The sequence below is a fragment of the Canis lupus genome, chromosome 18 (genome assembly GCF_003254725.2).
Source record: "Canis lupus dingo isolate Sandy chromosome 18, ASM325472v2, whole genome shotgun sequence".
NCBI classification, from domain to species: Eukaryota; Metazoa; Chordata; class Mammalia; order Carnivora; family Canidae; genus Canis; species Canis lupus.
The window spans coordinates 13,399,231-13,422,631 of NC_064260.1; the positions used below are offsets into that span (position 1 = coordinate 13,399,231).

General features: G+C 41.4%; 1 protein-coding gene across 5 annotated transcripts in view; it reads right to left on the reverse strand.

The window, feature by feature from the left end:
• Positions 1-23,401, reverse strand: part of PRKAR2B (protein kinase cAMP-dependent type II regulatory subunit beta) — a 92,153-nt gene that overhangs the window by 19,633 nt on the left and 49,119 nt on the right. For 3 of the 5 annotated variants that reach the window (XM_025449361.3, XM_049096365.1, XM_049096364.1), the window contains 2 exons: positions 14,095-14,147; positions 6,067-6,150 (listed from right to left, as the gene is read on the reverse strand). In XM_025449361.3, coding sequence (XP_025305146.1) covers positions 6,067-6,150; positions 14,095-14,147 — 137 coding nt within the window. Of the gene's footprint in view, positions 1-6,066; positions 6,151-14,094; positions 14,202-23,401 lie in introns of all 5 variants that reach the window. The other 2 variants (XM_025449360.3, XM_049096363.1) reach the window with 1 other exon arrangement.

The following is a 23,401-nucleotide window of genomic DNA, read 5'->3' on the forward strand; positions in this document are numbered from 1 at the left end:
TAAGTAAAAAGAAGAATGAGGCAGGACACTGTGGAAAGTTTGCTGCCACTGAAACTTAAAAAACAATATACTGCTCTGTAAATCACATGACCCTGGAGAAATACCCATGAGAATGCTCTAAGCACGTGGCTCCTGAGAAGCTGGGTTGCTGGAAGGCAGGGGTACAAAGGGGATTTCCTTTCCCCGACTCCTCTTTTGTTCTTTTTGGATTTTTATAAATTGTATAGGCACACAGACTTAAAACTTTTCATTAAAAACCCCAGCTCTGGGCAGCCCAGGTAGCTCAGTGGTTCAGCGCCTGCCATCAGCTCAGGGCATGATCCTGGAGACCCGGGATTGAGTCCCATGTCCGGCTCCCTGCATGGAGCTTGCTTCTCCCTCTGCCTGTGTCTCGGCTTCTCTGTCTCTCTCATGAATAAATAAAATAAAATCTTAAAAAAAAAAAGAAAACAACAAAAAACCCCAGCTCTCCATTTAAACAGAAAACATACTATTGCATCTTCACATTGGCTAAGCAAAGCTTCTGGAGGAACGATGGTGGCGAGTCCTGCAGGAAGTGGTTTTTATCCCCTCCCTGGGTCCCTGCGTGAGCTCTGACACCTACTTGTGAAACAGGAGCCCCTGCAGAAGACGAAGCCAATGTGACCGTGAAGCATTGCTGTCTGCATGTGGTGCTAATTGGCCCCACAGGGACCATTTTATCCAAATGAGTTCATCAACTAGGCAGCATATGGTCACCTATCAAAATTATGAAGTTTGATTAAATGGTTTACTAATATTTTGTTTCACTTACTATTCATATTTAAACTCTTTTAGGCCAGATGGAGAGGGAATATCAGGCTTATTGATTAGCTCTTTCTCTAAATGTCAAATGGAGAAAAAAAGATATACTGCTCTAGTAAATTTTTTTGTTTTTCTTGGTATTTAGCTGCATTTTAAAACTTTATAAAGCTTAGGAATTCACACACGGCTACATAAAACACTAATTCCTGGTAAAATACAGAACAATCATTTCTTCTAGGACGTCTCAATGTGACAGGTGTCTGTTCTAATCAATCAAAATGCAATTTCCCCATAATTATGCACAGAGTGAAAAGAACTTAGGAAATATTTAATATGCAGGGGCTTATCCCAATGACTGACAACTACTGTAGGAAATCTACATCTTATTCTACAGGATGCAAACCCTGGACTGAGCTCTCGGTGAAAGGTCTCTATCTTCAAAAATAACAATTTACTCTCCATTAGTAGAAGAATCTATCATGGCGAATAGGAAAATTATTTCAGTTTGTCTCAAATTAGAAATATTTCAGAAGAAAAATGGCCTACCGAGTTGAGCATTAAAATATTCATGAAAAGAATATCTTCAAAGAGATTAATAATTATAAATGCTATGCTCAACATATGACTATAGAGCCCTCCTGGGAAAACTGTTTGGAGGCCTAGGAGGTACAGGATTCCTAAGCTAAACAATGACTTCAGGGAATTCAGATGACTTAGGAGGTAAAAAGCCAAGATCATTCTTCTTGCTAGTAATTACTGCTTCCCCTTCTCGCCAAATTTTCCCATCTCAGAGAAAGGTACCAGCTCATGGTCATTCCAGCAAGACCCTGGGAGTCATCCTAGACCCTTTCCATCAGGTCACAGATCATTTGGTCCCTAAACAGCGTCAATTTCTGCCAATCCTGAATATTCAATGAAACCAACCCCTTTTAACCTTCCCTAAACCCATTTCCCACCGCTCTACCCTCTGTCCTGCCACCACAGTGAACTCAGACACATCTGATTGTTACTTTCGCTGCTTAAAATGTTTCAGTTGTGACTTCCCACCGCCTACAATATGTGGCCAATGCTACAGGGTGGCTGGCGTTCAAGAACGGTCCTTTGTGACACAGCACACATGTATCTGAGCTCTCGCCAACGGATGTCTCTTGGCGCAAGCTCCAGTAAGAACATTCCCTGTACTTTCCTTCCACTAGCAATCTCCTTCCTTACTCAAGTTCTGAGGCTCAGCTCAGGGGGTCTCCCCAGCTTCCTGAATCCCCAGGTCCCCCGAGAGACCCTCATCCTCACAGTGTCCTGACTCCATTACAGCATTTATCGATGTTATACCAAACTGCTTTGTGTGTGTATTTGAATCCTTCATCAAATTGTAAGTTCCAAGAGGACAAGAACCCTAAGTATTTCTGTGGCATCCCTAAAAAGGCTTTCTATAGACTTTGGAGCACAGTGAGCAGTCAGGGCATCAAACCGAAAGGAGTGGTTGTATAAGCAGGTTATTGGAGTTGAATATGTAATTCACTTTAAGTGCATCTGGGTTACTGTAAAAAAAAAAAAAAGGTATATTGTGAAAAACTAGCAGACTGTTTAAAACATGAGCTTAAGGGATCCCTGGGTGGCGCAGCGGTTTGGCGCCTGCCTTTGGCCCAGGGCGCGATCCTGGAGACCCGGGATCGAATCCCACGTCGGGCTCCCGGTGCATGGAGCCTGCTTCTCCCTCTGCCTGTGTCTCTGCCTCTCTCTCTCTCTCTGTGACTATCATAAATAAATAAAAATTTAAAAATTAAAAAAAACAAAAAAACAAAAAAAAACATGAGCTTAACCTAAAATCATCAATCTGCAATGTTTGGGGAGGTTTTTGGTTTTTTTCTAATCCCAGGTAGTAATCTGTTAAGAAAAATACAGTTTTACCTACCTAAATTTTGTATCACTCCCAGAAGGATTTGAGATAGTAGGAAAGTAAGTCAAGATAGTTTGAGCTCAAAAAAAAAAAAAAAAAAAAGAAAAGAAAGAATGAAAGATCTTTTGGAAGCAAATGTGTAAATATAATTGCTTCTCTCCAATAAAATATTCAATAATTAGGGATCCCTGGGTGGCTCAGCGGTTTAGCGCCTGCCTTTGGCCCAGGGCGCGATCCTGGAGTCCCGGGATGGAGTCCCAACATCAGGCTCCCTACATGGAGCCTGCTTCTCCCTCTGCCCGTGTCTCTGCCTCTCTCTCTCTCTATCATGAATAAATAAATAAATCTTTAAAAAAAAATCAACAATGAAAATTCATGAATTTGGTAATTTCATGAACTGGCTTTTCTTCCCATTGCCCATGAACTGGCCTTTAAAACATATATATTAAAGACCTCCAACACAGCAGCAAAAAAAAAAAAAAAAAAGGTTAAAATATTTACTGTTTATAAAAATAACCACTTTAAGATGTTCCTTAACAGGATATACTAGTGGTAACTTTTTAAAATTATTTTAGGGGCCCCTGGGTGGCTCAGGTGGTTAAGTGTCTGCCTCTCAGCTCAGGTCATGACTCCGGGGTCCTGGGATGGAGCCCCGCATCGGGCTCCCTGCTCCGCGGGGAACCTGCTTCTCCCTCTCCCTCTGCTCATGTATTCTCTCTCTTCTCTTCTCTCAAAAAAATAAATGAAATCTTAAAAAATTTTTTTTTATTATTTCAAGTGCATCCAAAATTTACACAGGTGCTTTAAAAGAGTTAAAGTTGAAATGGCAAGAAAAATCAATTTAATGGAGAGGAGACAGAGAGGGCAGCGTCTCAGGAAGGCCCCCCGGCAGCTCCCCCCCTGCCTGCTTATCACTTGGTGTACAGGCACCCAAAGATCACTGTTCACTCACTACTGCAGCATGGAGATACGGCTTTGATTCAACAGGAAAGGACGCAAGCGAAAGAACACGCGCTTGTACCCAACTCCTGAGCTAGAGCCTTCCACGTCTGGCTCTAGTCCTTGCTACTGGAAGCATGGCTCTGGGCCAGGAGCAGCGGCCTCACCTGACAGCCTGTGAGAAATGCAGATGCTGAGGCTCCACCACAGACCTACTGGGTCAGACAGCATTTTTAACAAGATCCCCTGAGGACAGGCACAGTAAAGTGTGAGAAGCACTGCTTTTAGGGGCAGTTCAGTTGGTAAAGCATCTGCCTTGGGCTCAGGTCATGATCTTAGGGTCCTGGGAGCCAGCCCCATGAGGGCTCCCTGCTCAGCGGGGAATCTGCTTCTTTCTCTCCCTCTGCCTGCTGCTTCCCCTGCTTGTGCGGTCTCTCTATCAAATAAATAAAATCTTAAAAAAAAAAAAAGAAGCAGCAGCACTGCAGTTAGTGAGCTTTAAAATTCTCCCACGTAAAGTTCTAGTTGAAAAACAGAGAATCTCCTTAGCTGGAAGTCTACTCCTAAGGGTAAAACTGAGAATTAATTTTACAGCTGTCTTCTGTGTGTATCTGGAGGAAAAGAGTTAAATACTAAATTAGTTCAATTCCAGTAACACACACACACATACACACAAAGTTGTAACTTTCCACTAATCATTATTTAGACTCCTATTGGTGGAAGATGATTAGAGATCACATAGTTTTAATGTCCTTTATGTCACAGAGTCATTATCATTCTAGATAAATGAGATGAGGGATTACTTGGAAGCCCATCAAAATTTCACAAATTCCCTTTAGTCACTTATTCTAGTATTTAATACTATAAGAAACAGTTCGATTCCTAAATTTCTAAATTTTCTCAATTTCATTCCCTTTTTTTTTTTGGTGTGTGAGGGAAGTGGGGAGGGAGGGAGAGAGAGAGAAAGAGAGAGAGAGAGAGGGAGAGAAAATCTTAAGCAGGCTCCGTGCCCAGCACAGAGCCTGACTTGGGGCTTGATCTCACGACATTGAGATCATGACCTGAGCTGAAATCAGGAATCAGACGCTTAACCAACTAAGTCATCCAGGTACCCCTTAATTTCATTTTTTAATCTTCCATTACTAGAGCAAACAAGCAATAGCCCCATTATTTAGAGCTCTCAGTTTTGCAAACTCAGTATGAATTCTAGAGGATCTGAGCCAAACTGTACAAAACTTGTAATGTCCGGTCCTAAAACAATGATCGCCAAAGTCACAAAACGTAATCCACGTTCCTGGAGGATGTGATAGAAACATATGTGGTATTAGAAACAAAAGATTTTTTTAAAATGTTTCAGAATGTCCTATGAACCAGAGTATATGGTATTGGTATAATACAGTACAGCTTCTTCTTTATAAAAATGGACTTAGGGGGGATCCCTGGGTGGCGCAGCAGTTTGGCGCCTGCCTTTGGCCCGGGGCGCGATCCTGGAGACCCGGGATCAAATCCCACATCGGGCTCCCGGTGCATGGAGCCTGCTTCTCCCTCTGCCTGTGTCTCTGCCTCTCTCTCTCTCTCTCTCTCTGTGACTATCATGAATAAATAAAAATTTTTAAAAAATGGACTTAGGAAGACCTCATCTTAAAAAGAGTAGGTCTTAATTTAATGGCCTAGAGCATCAGTCTGAAAACTGTAAAATGCTGCATTTGATCAAAAAAAGGTTGAGGTAAGCTACAAGAGTTGACTCAGTTTCCACATTTGGGTCACGGCAGCAGGATCATGGCAACCCAAATGACCACATAGCAACAAAGAAGCATAATCTGAGGATGAAGGAAGAGAACATTTAGGTCAGAGTACAGGGCAAAATGTGAACAGCATGCTCACTCATATTGAAAAAGGGGGTTTTTAGAAAAACATCCAGAACCAAAGACCAGAGATTTCAAAATCCTTACGAAGAAAAAAAAATCTCTCTACCTTTGAAGCAAAGTGAAATGTTATTTTTCAAATACAAATAATATGGAAGTGGTATACTAAAATGTAATTACTATCACTAGCTGGTGCGAGAGGCAATCCTCCGTGGGCCCTGTGCCGTCCTGCAGGTTCCCGCTGGATGTACAAAGAATCCAAGGTCCTACCCTCTCTTCATCTGAGCCATTTCTCAGGGCTATGCTTCTAGCAAGTAACCTTGACGGATGAGATCATGTTTTCCCCACACAAAGTGCCAGCAGGCCTGCGAACTCCTGGCTGGAAGGAGCTCAGCACTGCTCTCCTAGAAGACAACCCGGTGCACATACAGGCACCCACAGTGGGGCCTTTACATCATCCCAGGGGACGTTAGCTTGTCAAGAGGGTTAAATCCATGACCCCTGCACAGTTCTTCACACAGACACCGGGAAACAAAAAACAAAAAACAACAACCCATTTCTGGTTACTGAGATTTGGCTTACCGGATCGAGGTTCTTAAACAGCAGGATATCTTTGCAAGCCTCTTGCAATCGATTTCTTTGATCATCAGTTTTGGGGTGTATAATCTAAAAGGACATCAAAGTAACAAACAAATTAGTCTACTCATCTTACTCATAAGGGACAAATTTGCCCCGCAGGATGTTGGAGGGAAGAACCGTCAATGCTGAGGCTCACATCAGGTGACCAGACGTGAGCCACCACCCACTAAGCAAGGAAAAATGATAGGGCTTGTCTCAGGGAGGTGGACATTCACCAACAGAGCACCTGAACATGTTTCAAAGGAGTGTTTCCCCCAGATGAGCAAGTTCCTTTTACAAAGGTCTGTGATTGGCTAATCCCTACAAACGCCAAAGCTTCCTGCCCTCGGGAACATACCAAAGGGCAACAGGCCGCAGAGCTATGCTGAAGACCTGGAGACTGCCTGCACTCTGCTTAATACTCTTCATGTCCTTTAACACCGTTTCATACTCTGTCGGTGAATACAATTGTCTTTCAGGATGTACATCTTTCCTTTGAAACCTGACAGTCTCTGGCAGCTAACCAATTCTTACCCATATATTGCATTAGACGTTAATGTACGTTTTTACGCACAATGCATGCAACTACCCCCACAGAGAGTGGTTTTCCGAAGGCAGCCAAGTAAACACGTGCTGCCATTCCAAGACAGTGAATCTGAGGAAAGATGAATCCAACAGTCCTGGTGTGCTCGATTTAGAATGAGCTCAGAGAAACCCAGTGTAGCATATTCTTCCTAAAGTGTCATTCCGGGAGGGGGAAGACCAAGGGAATGCCTGTCAACTCCCCAGAGTCCCTCTGGACTAGCAGGAGGCTCAGCCAACGTGAACCAAAGGCCTATTCTTTCATGAACGTTTGCAGTTTATAAATTGAGTAGAGCAGCAGGAGACAGTCCCAAGAGCAGCAGGCGTGGAGCCATCCTCCCGGACACCGACGCACGGTCTTTTCCTGCCCTCACAGTCAGAGAGTGGCCGTGGGAGCTGACGAGCAGGTGCCTCAGCTCCGCTGTCCCTGGCCCCAGACGAGAGGTGTTCGCAGGGTGAAGGTGTGTGGCAGCACTACACGAGCACCATGACTCCAGCAGCATTTGCTCGCTTCGTCTCTGTGTTACATTTTGGCAATTCTTGCAATATTTCAAGCCTTTTCATTATTACGGTATTGGCTATGGTGATCTGTGATCTGTTATTATGACTCGCTGAAAGCTCAGATGATGGTTAGCATTTTTTTTAGCAACAACGTATATGTATTTTTTAAAGATTTGTTTATTTATTCATGAGAGACACACAGAGAGAGGCAGAGACACAGGCAGAGGGAGAAGCAGGCTCCAGGCAGGGAGCCCCATGTGGGACTCGATCCCGGACCCCAGGATCACGCCCTGAGCCAAAGACAGACACTCAACTGCTGAGCCACCTAGACGTCCCTACAATGTAGATTTTTAATTAAGGCATGTACTTTGGTGTTTTTTTTGTTTTTGTACTTTGGTTTTTTAGACATAATGCTATTGCACATTCAATAGACTAAAACAGGGGCACCTGGGTGGCTTACTCGGTTGTGCATCTGCCTTTGGCTCAGGTCATGATCCTGTGGTCCTGCAATCGAGCCCAGAGTCAGGTTCTGCTCAGTGGGGAGCCTGCTCCTCCCTCTCCCTCTGCCTGCCGCTCTGCCTACTTGTGCTCTCTCTGTCAAATAAATAACATCTTAAAAAAATAACAGACTAAAACAGAGTACACACATGTGCACTGGGAAAACAGAAAATTCATTTGACTCACTTCACTGCAATATTTGCTTTATTTCGGTGATCTGAAACTGAACTCACAATATCTCCAAGGTATGATGTATGTGCACTATTTATTTACCACACGAAAGAGTATTAGCCAGTGAAAGAGGAAGTCATTGCATTTTTTCCGATATGGGTAAGATACATGCAAACTTTCATTTACTGTCCAATCCATATTCATCTCAATCTAGATTCTAAGATGACATAGGGACACAGAAAGAGCAGACCCTGGTGCCAACTAACTTGCTGCTTACCATACAAGAAACTTTTTAAATCAGGGCACTGAAAAAAAAAAACATGCCAACCAAAATTCGTATCTCCCTACTTCAAATAAGGAAGGTTAATAGAATAAAAAAAAGTCACTTCTCGTTCCAGTTGTAACTTCAAACTTAGCAATCATATGTTGTTTGCCTGCTGAGGGGCGCCTGTGTGGTGCAGTCAGTTGAGCATCTGGCTCTTGGCTTCAGCTCAGGTGGTGAGCTCAGGATTGGGGTCGAGCCCCCTGTCAGGCTCCACGCTGAGTGCAGAGTCTGCTGGAGACCCTAGCTCTGACCCTCCCTGGTGCTCTCTCTCTCTCTAAAATAAATCTTTACCAAAAAAATGTTTGCCTGCTGAGAAGCCCTGTCCTCAGAGAGAAAAAGTCTGGGAGACCATGGCACCCTGGCTGAAATAATGTTCTAGGCCTGAGACAAGAGGTGCTACAGCCCAGGGAGCAACCCAGCAAACCACAATTTAGATAGCCTTCATGTGCCCCCCATAAATGCTCCAGAAACATGGCATACCCAGTTAGCCAATCCCCAAAGCCAAGCCAACTCTGGGCTCTAGACTTATTTCCTCATCCCTTATTCTTTTTTTAAAAAAATATTTTTATTGATTTATTCATGAGAGACCTACAGAGAGAGGAAGAGAGATAGGCAGAGAGAAAGGCAGGCTCCCCATCATCCACCAAGCGGCCCCCTTGTCCCTTATTCCTTATCCCACAAACATTTCCTGCCTTCCACGCCAGCTTGCAGCTCTCTGGACCCCTGGTAATCCGCTTCAGGAAGCCCCAAGGTTTGTCTGTTATCACCCAGATTGTCTTCTTTAATCATTCTTAGCACCATCTTGCACCTAAATTATCATCAATTTAGGTCTTTCTCCGACCTTTCACTCGGTAGGAACCCCTCATGCAACAGCTTTCTCCTCTTCTCTCTCTCTCTCTCCTACTACTTGTGCATCTTATGAGTTAACACTTTCAAATTCTGGTTCTCAATCCCGCCACCAGCTGCTGTAGTCCACTGCTTTCCTGGCTTTCAGTTTTCCCTCTGTCCTCTCTCCCACAATCACTCCTCAGTATCCAGAGGTTTTGATTTTTTACAGACTCTGCCTTAAAATCCTGCTCTGGGGGCACCTGGGTGGCTCAATGGTTAAGCATCTGCCTTCGGCTCAGGTCGTGATCCCATAGTCCTGGGATCAAGTCCCACATTGGGCTCCCCAGAGGGAGGCTGCTTTTCCCTCTGCCTGTCTCTGCCTCTCTCTGTGTCTCTCTCATGAATAAATGAAATCTTTAAAAATCAATAAATAAAAAAATAAAATCCTGCTGTGCTCTGGAAAGCTAACAGTCAGAAATCAGGTGAATCTTTGCAGCTTTGGTATCCCTGCCCTCTAACGAACTGCTCAAGAAATGCTCTCCTCCAGTTCTAAAGACTTTTTTTCTGTTTAGTTTGGTGTAATCCTACATAGAAGACCTGCATCCAGTTAACTAAGGTTTCAGCAATATACCCAAATGAGGTTTTTATTACATAGAAATCACTTTGTTTTTTTTTTTTTTTTATGAAATTTTATTTCTGACTTCAGGATAAAAATCTTTGTTAAACAAATGCCTAATGCAGCATTTATTAGGTGCCAGGTGCTCGATAAGGGCTTTCAAAATATTAACTCGGGAAGCCTGGGTGGCTCAGCAGTTGAGCGCCGCCTTTGGCCCAGGGTGTGATCCTGGAGACCCAGGATTGAGTCCCACATCAGGCTCCCCGCATGGAGCCTGCCTGTCCCTCTGCCTGTGTCTCTGCCTCCCTCTCTCTTTCTGTTTCTCATGAATAAATAAATAAATAAATAAATAAATAAATAAATAAATAAATAAATAAATAATCTTTTTAAAAAATTTTTAAAAATATTAACTCATTTTATCCTAGTAATTGACCCCATGAAGCAGGTAATAATTTGTGCTAAAGTAAGTCAGAGAAAGAAAGAAACTGTATGATCTCATATATTAAAATGAACTTGCCTAAGTAATTTAATTTCTTCAGTGTCAGGAAGTTCAAAGCTGCAGAGTGAGGATTCATCCTAGGCGTGCTGGCTATGGAATTTATGCTCTAAACCAGGGTCAGCAAACTGGCTTAAAGGCCAAATTTCTTTTTGCATGGCCTCCTAAGCTAAGAATGACTGGGAGAAAAAAAAAAAAGCAAAAGAATTAATATTTCTTTAAAAAAAAAGAATTAATACTTATTGACACACATGAAAAGTATATGAATTTAAATTCAAGTGTCAATAAATAAAGTTTTTTAGTTTGGGGGTTTGTTTGATGTTTTACTTTGTTTTGTTTTGGTAAGCTCTATAACCAACATGGGGCTTGAAGTCAAGAACCCAAGATCAAGCACAGCCCACCAACTGAGCTGGCCAGACGCCCCCAGAAATAAAGTTTTAACAGAACGCAGCCACACACATCCATTTATGTATTATCTATGGCTGTTCCCAAGCTGTAACAGCAAAGTAGCTGTGACAGAAACTGCATGGCCCCCAAAGCCTAAAGTATTTATTATCTGAAAACAGTAAATTTTTCAGTTAAAAAAAGGGGGGGGGGTGCTCCAGAAAAAGTCTGCCAATTGCTGTTCTAATGTCTGGTGTCTTTCAATTTAAAAAATTAGAAAACCAATTAATAGAGTTTATAGAGACATTTTCTATAAAGAAAACACTGTAGGGCAGCCCGGGTGGCTCAGCAGTTTAGCGCCGTCTCCAGCTCAGGAGACGGATCCTGGAGATCCAGGATCGAGTCCCACGTCAGGCTCCCTGCATGGGACCTGCTTCTCCCTCTGCCTGTGTCTCTGCTTCTCTCTCTCTCTCTCTCTCGCTTTCTCTCTGTGTCTCTCATGAATAAATAAATAAAATCTTAAAAAAAAAGAAACCACTGCCAATCTGTTTTGCTAAGCAGGAGGTATCTGTACAAGATAGTTTCCTTTTTGTCCAGTCCATTATCTACACAGAGCTAAAGGGAACATTTAAAAAAGTTAAATGAGAACAGCTGGATGGATTCTATCACATTTACTGAGCTTTAAAATCCCTGTCCCTCCTTCTCCACCCTCACCTCAACCACCCAGCCCGCAGCCACACCTGCCTGTACTCAGAACTGCCAACTGCTGCAACCACTCCATCTAATTAGGGACCCTGTCCATGTGGGGTTTGGTTTTATTTTAATTACTAGACTCTTTCATCATCATTTTAGCACTTCATATTTTATAACTGTTCATTACTTTACTGGCTTGTTGTCTAATTCTGCTATTAGCCTCTAAGCCCCAAGATGGCTGGGACTTATCCACGGTGCTCACCACCAAATACCCTAGCACCCAGCCAGATATGCAGAAGGCACTCCCCCAAAATGTTGAGGAGTAACACAACAAAGAAATGACCCATTCTTAAAATTAACCATTTCTTCTCTACCAGGGCTACATGTTAGATATATATATAACTCATATTTTCATTAAGATTTTTTTTAAGTAACCTCTACACCCTACAGGGGGCTCAAACTCAGAACCCCAAAATTGAGAAGTGCACGCTCCATCAACTGACACACAGCCAGGTGCCCCTATATTTTCACTTATTAAAGACAAAATCTAATTTATGATTTTTTTCCAAATTCCATCTTAAGTATGTAAAATTTTTTTGAATTCTATCAAAGAATAAATATTTATACAAATCTGAGATTTACGGATTTGACACATAGTCTGTGAAATACAAAATGTTCAAATGGTACTTTATCAAAATATATGTTTTCCTTATAGACATTTTCCAATATCTGCTTAGGGCCAATTAATTCTGAAATCTGTAGTAATCATTTCCCAGGGCTCTGATGTCATTTACCTTTTAGTATCTAAGACCCCAAAAATAGTGCTGTTTTTAGGAACATGTTTAGAGAACAAACTAATGGAAAGCCTGAAGCACTTTATAATTATAATAATTAATTACAAAAAAAAACGACTAAAAGTAACATGGAGGGTGTTACAGGGGACAACTCTGGCAGTGAACGCCCAACCCACAAAGATTCTTTCTTCTCTAGGAACTGTCTTCATTTAAAAGTGGTGTCCAGTAGCCAAGGCTGCACTTCTTGTTCCTGGCCCCCTAGTCAAAGCAGGGTCCGTGAGAAACTCTCCCAGGGAAACTGAAACTTTAGGCTGAGAGTCACAGCAATAAGAGCAACTGGTAGCAAAGTCTCTTTACTCGTTTGTTTTTTTTTTTTTCTTCCCCAATACTTTCTGGGATTCTATAAGATTTACAAGCTTACATCCAACAGTTTTCTTCAGTATTTTCTTTTTTGAATTTTTATCTCAATGTGATTGGGTTCTGTTGACATAGCCAAATGAATCTATCGTAACTGGTACTGCCTCCAGGAATGAACTGGAGTGACCCAGGGAATCCCTTAACCTATCACATGGGTCAAATGGTAGCTGACAGTCTGTGAGATACTGTGTATTGTTTTTATTTTTTTTAATTTTTAAATTTTTATTTATTTATGATAGTCACACAGAGAGAGAGAGAGAGAGGCAGAGACACAGGCAGAGGGAGAAGCAGGCCCCATGCACCGGGAGCCCGACGTGGGATTCGATCCCGGGTCTCCAGGATCACGCCCTGGGCCAAAGGCAGGCGCCAAACCGCTGCACCACCCAGGGATCCCTGTGTATTGTTTTTAGACTGTACTTTTGAAATGTCCTTCATTTTGGATTACTAATTAAACCAGCTCATCAAACATCTCAATTACTAAGTTTTATCCTTTACCTTTAATACACAAATATGAAGACGTGTGTGCTCTTCAAAGTCATCCATTACTGTTTCTGGTAGATACGTAAATCAAGTACATGATGGGGAAGGTCTAGTTTTCCTGACTACATGAAGTACTAATAGCATGTTACACGTTAGTAACGGCACCGTAATCCTAAAGAAGCATAATTTCAGGCTAGAATTTATAGACATTATCAAATTAATTTATGTTCTGGTAGCAAACAGTGAGCTCCTCCCTCACTTGGCATCCCCATGGGTATGGGAATGAAGTGGGATTTCCCTCAAGACCTTTGAGATAAGATTCTTGATCTTTCTACCAATGGATTTTACATATATTTCAGGGAGCTTAATGATGTAATAACTTAGGAACAAAGTATTTGCTTTTCCATATTAAAACTCAACCTCATTTAAGTATTTGTCAGAGCTACAGAAATAAATTTTTGTTTATCTTTTGAGGCCAAACAGAAAAGAAGAGCTTTTGCCAAATAAGTACTCAAAAAAAAAAAAAAAAAAAAAAAAAAAGGTAAATTATTCCTTTCCATTTCCAGGCACAGTAATCTCCTATTTAGTTTACTTTTTACTAAATAAATAATAGGTGAAGGAAGGACATAGCTAAAAAAAACTGCTTCAAACAAAACTGGACAAATTCTTACAAAAACATTATGACCTTCAAGCAATCAGTTTCTGAGCAAACAGACTCACAGATTTTAAAGAGTAAGAACTTTTATAGTGACACTTTAGATATAATTTTACTGTGATTTCTTTTTTGTTTCAGAATAAGCTTCTGTTGTTATAAATTAGTAGAAACAGAATGAAGGTTTTCCCCAGTATTTTTCTTTACTAGAAATACTGTCAGAAAAATCACACTAATGCTATGAGAAAGAGAACTAAAAACATTTTCCATCACCAGGCTGTATTTCTGCAAAAGAAAGAAAGCCACAACTGCAGTGAGTTTTTATGTTCATCTTTCTTTTTATCCAAACAGTAAGACTCTTTCTCTTTGGAGAAAAGTAATTCTATTGAGCTTAAAGTAGGAGTATCAGAGAGAAGACTAGGAAAAGGAACAGTCAAAATAATTCCATTATGCCTCCTGTCAATCTATATGCCTGTGAGCCTCTTTTCTATTATTATATTCCTGATCTAATACTGGAGTATAATTTAAAATTAATTTCTTAAGTAAATTACATACCCTGGACTCTGCATCATCTTCTTCTTCATCAGGATTATAAGCTTCTGCACATACTATAAAAATAAAAATGGACATTCTTCCATCAGGAAACATACAATAAATATACCCTAAAAAATTAATGAACAAAAAAAGAATCATGGTATAAAACAACATTAGTTTATTTCATCCAGAGCAAGTAGTTTACACTCAAAAATTGATTCCTTATTGCAATTTATAATGAATTTATTTATTAAAATATAAAGCTGCGCTTTAAGACGATGGCAAATGCTTTCTGTTATTCAGAGACACATAGCTTCGCCTCTTCTACTTTCATTTCTAAGCTACAGAAATGTATAAGATCTAAAAATTACTTAAAGAACACACACTAAAAAAAGCTAAGTCTACTATGAAATGATCAACTTAATTATACAGTTACAAGCACCTCTCATAAATTATCCATAACCCAATCTTCCAAGAGCAAATACGATTAATGTGTTCATATTCCTTTCTAGTCTTTATTCTGAATTGAGTTCATACTGCATATGCAATGTTAAAACTTGCTTTTTTCATTTAACACCGTAAGAATTTCACATACCATTAGAAATATTTTGCAAAAATTGTTTTAAGGACAGCCAATTGTTTACCATAAGCTATAATTAACCACTCTCCTAAGGTTAGACACTTAGCTGGCTTCTCTTAAAACAAGCTTGCAATAAACATCTTCATGCATAAATATTTGCCTACATTTCAGATAATGCTATAGGAATTATTCCCAAATGTTATTTTTAGGAGCTAACAGGTATGACAATTTTTCAGCCATACTGATTACCAAGCTTCCTTCTAGAGGGACTGTATGTACCCACTGTCCTACAAAGAATGCGTAAGAAGACTCCTCTAAATTATATAACAGAAATGGATGTTACTGCTTAAAATCTTTGCCACTTTAGATGAAAAAATCATTTAAATCTTTAAATTACTTTGAATTTGAACTATATTCAAATGTTTGTAAATTGACTCTATTTCTGCCTTTTGTCCTTATGAGCAATCTCTGTATGCACTTGGTTTTCCTTTTGATTTACGCTAGTTGCTTAACACCACTTTGTTATCTTTCTCAGAATCATTTTACCCAGTTTGCTTTTTCATGGTAATTATAAAGTTGTCGCAGATAGCTATGCATGCTTGCTTTTAATGCCATGAGATCAAGGACGAAAATTCCCCAATATGATTTAAACTCAGCATTAAACATCACAAAAACACCGTGGGTTCCTAGGAAACGCCTTTCTTCATTTGCAAATCTAAAGATTATTTCTCTTTTGTTTTTTTAAAAGTAGATTTTATTTTTTTACATTTACCCTTTAATTCATATGGACTTTACTCTGCCATAGACATTTAATTTTAACATAGAAATTTAAAGAACAGAGGATTGGTGAAAAGATGACAAATGTCTTTCCAGGGGCTTCAGGATGCATCAAGAGTATTATCATGATTAGTACTATTACTGCATTATTATAAAACCTGACATTAGCTTTCTTTCCTCCCGGCATTGCTCTATATACACCTTGGCCAGTGAGTGAGTGATTTTTAACCAGGGCCAATTTTACCCCCTAGGATGACATCTGGCAATGTCTGGAGACATCTTTATTGTCACAACTGTGGGGGCTTAGGGAGTCACTGGTTATTGAGGGAAACCAAAGATACTAATAAACTTCACACAATGCACAGAGCAGCTCCCCTTCCCCCCAACCTACAATCCCCTGGCTCAGATGTCAACAGTGCTAGGGTTGAAAAACTCTGACCTACTGTATATTTTCTCATTCAATCTCACAACAACTCTAAAATAGATCAGTTTTCTATCACCTGACAGGTGAAAGACCAGGGCAGAGCGTTTTACGTGTATCTTGGGCCAGATCACACATTCTAGTATAACAGGACCAATACCAGATCCCAGCATTGTCTGGCTGACCCCCAGAGCCCTGGCTCTTAACTACTGTTCTGCGCTGGACTCTGGTGAATTCACCGGCATCATGCCTGGACTTCAGCCTTCTGTCTCAGAAACCCAACAGAAGGGGACTGGTCTCTCAGGGGCAGGCTCCTGTTAAAGAACCTCACTGATGCCTATCACCAGAATGCCAACTTAGTAACTAACTAATTCCCTGAATCAAGTATGGAAATCAGCATGACCAGCTCTCTCCCCACAGGAAGACCATGGAAGAAGCCAAATCACAATTAAAAGGTTGCTTGGTGAGAAAGAGCTAGGAGGAAGAGAGTCTGTCTAATAAAATGAATGTTTGGTGGCATTCGTCTCGGACAGCTTGAGTTTTCCGCATAGACCGTACAGATGGTCCTTATCATGGGGCCCAGACACTTTAATTGTGTTGGCTCCCACTTTCCAAAAAAGCATGAGGACATTTACTTCTAAAGCTTGGCTCTGAAACTGTGCTTCCGTAGATGACCAATCTCATAGGCAGGACTGCTACCTGATTAGTAGGGCTCAGTACAAAATGAAGACACAGCCTCAGTCTCAAAAATTCAGAATTTCAAGAGAGCAACAAGAGAGTATCAGACCAAACTCTGAGACCTTTGTAAATAGGGGGCCCGGGCAGTCAGCCCTGGTAATGGGACCCATATATTCAATGAGGTGGTACAGTAGGTAAGACACTTCAGTTGTTGATCTTACATTTTAATTCACAGAGGGAAATCTTAACCCTCTAATTCCTAAGTTCCAAGCCCCTATATTCTGACTAAAAATCAGGAGGAGTAAGAATCTATTGTGTTTCTAAATAACTCTCAATTGTCCCAGTATTATTTAACACCCTTTCTGATTTGTGGTATCTGCTTTCTCACTCCTTTGTTTCTCGGCTGCCCATTTCATTGAACTATTTGCCGTATCAGTAGTACCAGGATTCAGTTGCTGGCGTTTATGTGCAATGTTTTACCATGTTCCAGTTCATCTACCAACCACCTCCTACGGCCAGAGCAAATAGAACACCTGCAGTCTTGTACCTGGTCATGTGCCTTCCAACCCCTTATCTTTACTTCCACTGTTTTCTGGGGTTGGAGCTCCCACCACATCCTCCTTTCCAAGCCATCCATCCCTTCTCTCCAGCCCCAGCTAAAAAGTCAAGACAACAGCCTTACCTCCTCAGAGCAAATTGAGGAAAACCCACATCCATACTCCCTGTGCCCTGTCCCAATACCATGGGCAGAGCTCACTGTCATCTCTTACCACACTGTACTCTACCAAAGTTGTTACTACCCGTTTCCCTCTCCAGGCCCATCAGGGACTATGTGCTCCTGGTCCTCCTTCTATTTCCCTAGCACTGACCTGGCTCAATGCACACTTTTTTTTTTTTTTTTTTTTTGAATGACTGATTAATGAACAGACAGGCCTGCAAGGTCCTTGAGGGCATAGATGATTGTCTTTTTTAAATATCTCCTAAGAGTCTACCTGCATTATACACTCTCTAACACAAGTTGAATGAATGAATTAAAAGCTGTCCTTTGCTAAAATGACTTAACACCATTTGTCCAAGAAAAAGGAACAGAGTGAAATGAGAACCCTTTATCTTGTTCGCCAAGGTGCCTGGCACAGAGCCTGGAAGTTCAATAAATATCAATACAAGGAAGGAATGGATGAAAAGTTCTATGTCTGGAAGGACCCTCACACCAAAGCCTCTAGATTATACAAGCTGCTTTGTATTCTTCCTAAAATATATTTACCCTATCCCTCCTGGGCAATGTGAAATTGAGCCTGAAATTGTATACTCCCTTCTTTGTTTGGCAATTACACAGTAGTGAGGGACAGAGCCTTATTCTTCCAGTGGACCCTACATTGAGGTTTTCCTGTTATGTTTGTATATATAGATTTGGACAATACATCAGTTATCTAGAATAGTCCAAGAACTTAAGTCAATTCCCACGCTAGACTGTGAAATGCATGCACTGTGTAGCCAGATGCCTGTCAGTTTGCAGGACAGAACAGGAAGTGAGAACCATATTGACTCTGTATCTTTAGGGCTTGGCCCTCAATCTTTTCATGCAACACACACATAGACACACACACACACACACACACACACACACACACAGAGCTGCACACAGTTGACCCTTGTACCATGTAGGAGTTAAGGGTGCCGACCCCCTATGCAACTAAAAATCCACATATGACTTTTGACCCTCTGAGAACTACAAAGAGCCTCCTGTTGATCAGAAAAATACTGACAACACGAACAGGTGATTAACACATTTTGTATGTTATGAGTGTTCTATATCGTATTTTTATAATAGAAAAGGCTAGAGAAAAGAAAATGTTATTAAAATCTTTAGAGAAAACACATTTACAGCACCATACTATGTCCTACCAAAAACAAATCCATGTATTAAGTGGACCCGCACAGTTCAAACCATGTTGCTCAGGGTCAACTGCAGTGATAGACAGAGTTAAGGGATTTTCTTTCCCCATCATGACAGCAACTACATGTTGTCCAACAGTAGCCCTCTGACTGACACCAAATGGGTCATCTCACAATTCAATTTAATTAACAGTATCTACCTGAATTTAGTGTCAGATCCTGTAAGTCAAAGGGCTGGGTCTTGCAAGATTGCCTCCACTTGAGATGCTAACCTCAGTTCCCAGGACACCCACACATCTGAACAACTAGCTATAAACTTAGGGTTCTCACGACCCCTTCCCTCTGGTTCTGTAATTCACTAGAATGACTCAAAGAACTCAAGAAAGTACCTTAGTCTTACCAGTTCACTAGAAAGGAAAAAACTCAGGAAAAGCCAATGGAAGAGAGACACAGAACAAGGTATAGGGGACAGGCACAGAGCCTCTAAGTCCTCTCTGGGTATCCCACCCTCCCAGTGCCTTCCCCTCCAATGTTTTTACCAATCTGGAAGCTCTCTCTCTCTTTTTAAAAGATTTTATTTACTTGAGAGACAGAGAGTGAACAAGAGAGAGAGCACAAGTAGGGGGAGGGGTAGAGAGAGAAGCAGACTCCCCAGTGTGCAGGGAGCCCAATACAGGGCTCATGACCTGAGCCAAAGGCAGACGCTTAACCAAGCCATCCAGGTGCCTCTGGAAGCTGTCTTAGCTCTTGTCATCTAGGGTTACATTACACAGTCACAACTGATTAAAACATTAGCCAATGGTGATTAACTGTGTCAGGCTCCCGCCCACTCCCAGGAGGTTGGTGGGGGCTCTGGGCTGGGGGGTGGGGTGGCGCTGAAAAATGCAAGCTTCTATCCAAAGTTTGGTCTTTCTGGCAAGCAGCCCTCATTCTGAAGCTATCTAGAAGCCCCTCCACCAAGAGTCACTAGGCACCAAAGAAATTATTCTCATTTAGGAGATGCTAAGGGTTTCCAGGAGCTCTGTGTCAGGGGCCCAGGACACAGAGCAAGCACCCTTCTTACTGTACTAGACAGGGGTGACGGCAACTCCCAGGGCCACTATACTTGTTGGTAATGTATAAAAATGAGTACACACAGCTCTGCATTGGACAAGTTTATATAACCCGTGCTAGCTTTCAGCCTAACAAAGCATAAAGGAACCAGCTTGAACTCCATGAGCTATTCCACTGGGCCTCAGCAACTGGCACACAGCCTTGTGCACAGTACACCCTCAATAAATATTTGTTGAAGGAGCAAAAAGCCAATGTGGCCTGTACAGAAAAACTGCGTGGTTTACAGGCTTTTAGCATAGGAAGAAAACTGCCTTCTGGAAAATACATAAAATTTACTTTTCCAATGTTCTCAATCCATTAAGATTTTAGCATACTTATTTAAATGGTAATCAGCTCAAAAGAAAGCCATGATAAAAGCACAGGTGTATGAGACAACATAATTCTGCATCAGGATGGTTAAACTTAGCTTTTGAAGTGGAAATGCCCTCCTACAAAAGGAAAAAAAATTACCTTTACAAATACTAGTTTAAGGCATGCATTCTCTTAATCTTGTTTAAGATTAACTGGGGGAGGAGGCAAAAAAATTACTTTTTAAAATTTTTTGTGGGTAAAGCACATAAATACACACAATACACAGACAGTACACCTGTGCTATTAAAATCTCATTGTGGGGTAAGTGGGAGGGATGAAGGGAAAGAGCCTACAAAGACTTGGGGGAGGGGCATCGGGGTGGCCCAGTGGTTGAGCGTCTGCCTTCGGCTCAGGTCATGATCCTAGGGTCCTAGGATCGAGTCCTGCACCAGGCTCTGGAGCCTGCTTCTCCCTCTGCCTGTGTCTCTGCCTCTCTCTTTGTGTCTCTCATGAATAAATAAATAAAATCTTGTTTTAAAAAAGACTTGGGGGAGAGCCAATGATAAAAATAAGACTGAGAAGCACCAGGATAAGATGTGCTAGCCCCAGTGAAGTAAAGGGAAGAGGCACAGTGACAGTCAAGAGACTCTCCCCTCCCCCTACCTCATCCATGTTTCTGCCCTGAAAGTGTGGTGCACACCTGCTCTGACACATCAGTGCGGATCCTAACTTTGAACTCCCAGAGCAAAGGCATTTGGATGCATCCACAACATAGAAGTTCACATTTTGATCTCAAATCACATTCGAGTGAAAGGATGCATCGGAATTCTTATTTATCATTTTAAAAAAAGTCTGTAGAATTCGGGAGAAGCTGCAGAGTGAAAGAATGCTGGAGAAGCACAGAGGAGAAAGTAGTGGGCAGCTGCTCAGAGGACAGAGAAGGCTTCGCAGAGAAAGAAGCCCCCCGGCAGTTAACGGGCAAGGCAACCAAGTCTGAGAAAAGAAGAGACTATGTATGTGTTCCGTGCTGTATTTGTAGCCCTTAGATCTGCAACTGGCACACAGTAAATGGTAACAAAAATGGCTGGGAAAGGAACAGTCATTTTAGTGGTGAGAAAAGTAGAGTTTTCTTTTCATCTTAGACCTAGGAAAACTGCATCTGTTGGGACAGCTGGCTTGCACAACAGTAACAAGCATCCCCAAATCTGAGTGACTTAAAGCAGAAGTTTATTTCTTGCTCACAGGATGGGTCCATCTCAGGACAGTGGGTACTTTGCTCCATGTCATCTTCATGAAGCCTGCAGGCTGACAGCCCCACCACCACTTGGAAACACCAGTCCCCAAGGCAATGGCAAATTGCTTGCTGGCCCTGACAGGTTCTAGATATAGCACCCCAAAACATGGCACCCTCATTTTGACTATATTAAACTGAAGATGTCTGACAAAACATCAGAAGCAGGAAGGTCACTCTGACTTCTCCCACCTTGCCCTTTGGCCCTGAAATCTCCCATGTGAAAAGTACCTTCCCTGTACCAGGGGGGAGGAGGACATCCTTATCACCAGAGACAAGGAAGTTAGGGTGAGAAGTCTATATAAACAACCCTTAACCATTTACTACCAGGAGCTCAAACCCCTTTGTCTTGTCAATCCTTCATAGATTTATTGTTGCCCAAAATATGAAAGTTTCCTGCTCTAGTCACTTGTTTGGGTCTTCATTTTCTTGTGAAGGATCCCATAAACATGTAAAAGTTCAATAAAATGTGTGTAATTTCTCATTATTCCTTTTTTAAAGATTTTATTTATTTATTTGACACAGAGCACATACAGGAGGAGCAGCAGAGGGAGAGGGAGAAGCAGGCTCCCCCCTGAGGAGGAAGCCCAATGTCAGCCTTGATCCCAGGACCCTGAGATCATGACCTGAGCTGAAGGCATACACTCAGGTGAGTGAGCCACCCAGGCGTCCCTCTCTTGTTACTCTTCTGTCAGTTTCTTAGGCCCAGCCAGAGACCCAAAGAAGGTACAGGAGAATTTTTCCTTCCCTACACTTGTAAAGCTTCTGCCTACAAGTGATACTCATCCCTTCTGCCAAGAAGAAATATATAATCACAGTTCCCAGAACAAGTGACACAGCCATTCCTAACTTCAAGGACACAGGGACATGTATCTCATCGGATGCTAAGAGAGAAAACCAGAGTATTGTGAAGAGTCTTAATAACCAATGAAACCACCTGATTGCCCTAAGCTCAAGGATTCCTCTGTTGTCTTCTCCATGAGGAGTTTAAAAGGGAAACGGAGAGTACTGAAATCAACCATATAGATTACTTAAGAAAAAAACATTCTTACCTTAAAAATCTATAGACTAAGACTCAAACTCTACACACAATCATTACAATTTCCTTAAAACTGCCTTCCAAATATTATTTAGTCATTGAAGATTTCACTTAATATGTTACTATTTCCTGCAACAAAATATTAAAAGTTTTAATGATCTACCATTATTGCTTACATTTCAGCTACAAAAAAGAGCAATATAAACCTTCGTTCAGGTGGGTTCTTGAATCATCCCCAACATATAATTACCTAAAAAATGGCTATAAATGTTTTCCTGTTATTTCCACTATTAAACAGCCCCTCTGTCACAAAAGCATTTTAGCTATACCACACATTTTATTCAACTGCCCTGATTCATTACAACCCAACTGTTTTTGTTCCCCTTTAACAAGAGAGATATTTAGGGACTCAGTTGGTTAAATGTCTGACTCTTGATTTTGGCTCTGGTCATGACCTCAGGGTCGTGAGATCGAGCCCCATATTAGGCACTCAGCAGAGAGTCTGCTTAAGATTCTCTCTCCCAGGCAGCCTGGATGGCTCAGCGGTTTAGCACTGCCTTCAGCCCAGGGTGTGATCCTGGAGACCAGGGATCGAATCCCACATCAGGTTCCCTGCATGGAGCCTGCTTCTCCCTCTGCCTGTGTCTCTGCCTCTCTTTCTCTCTCTCTCTCTGATTCTCATGAATAAATAAATAAAATCTTAAAAAAAAAAAAAAAAGATTCTCTCTCCCTCTCCCTTTGCCTCCCTCCCCAGCAAGTGCACACTCTTCTTCCTCTCAAATAAAAAATGACTACAATTTTTTTAAAAAGACAGAAATTTAGAGTAAAACTTCATAACTTAACAATTCATTTCTCTGTTTTTGTTTCTAAAAACGATTTTCCCTCATCTGTATACCACTCCTCTTTAAGTGACTGTAAATCAAGAACAATTCACACCTCACAAATAAACCATCACGTGCAGGGCACCAGTGGAACACTGTCACTGAGACACAAAAATGAGCAGCAATAGAGAGCTTCAAACAAATGAGAATTTGTCCATCATTTGCTATTTTCCTATATTTAAAAGCTGTGGAAACCAAAACACCAGCTTAATGTCCACCTCAAACTTACAATAACATGGCTTCCTCTACACCTTGAATACTTAAAAAAACACCCTCAGAGGTGGAGTACAAGAGAGTGAAGAGTATGCAAATCCTCACCCCAAGAGCAATGATAAAACAAGACAAAATTTCCACCAATAAA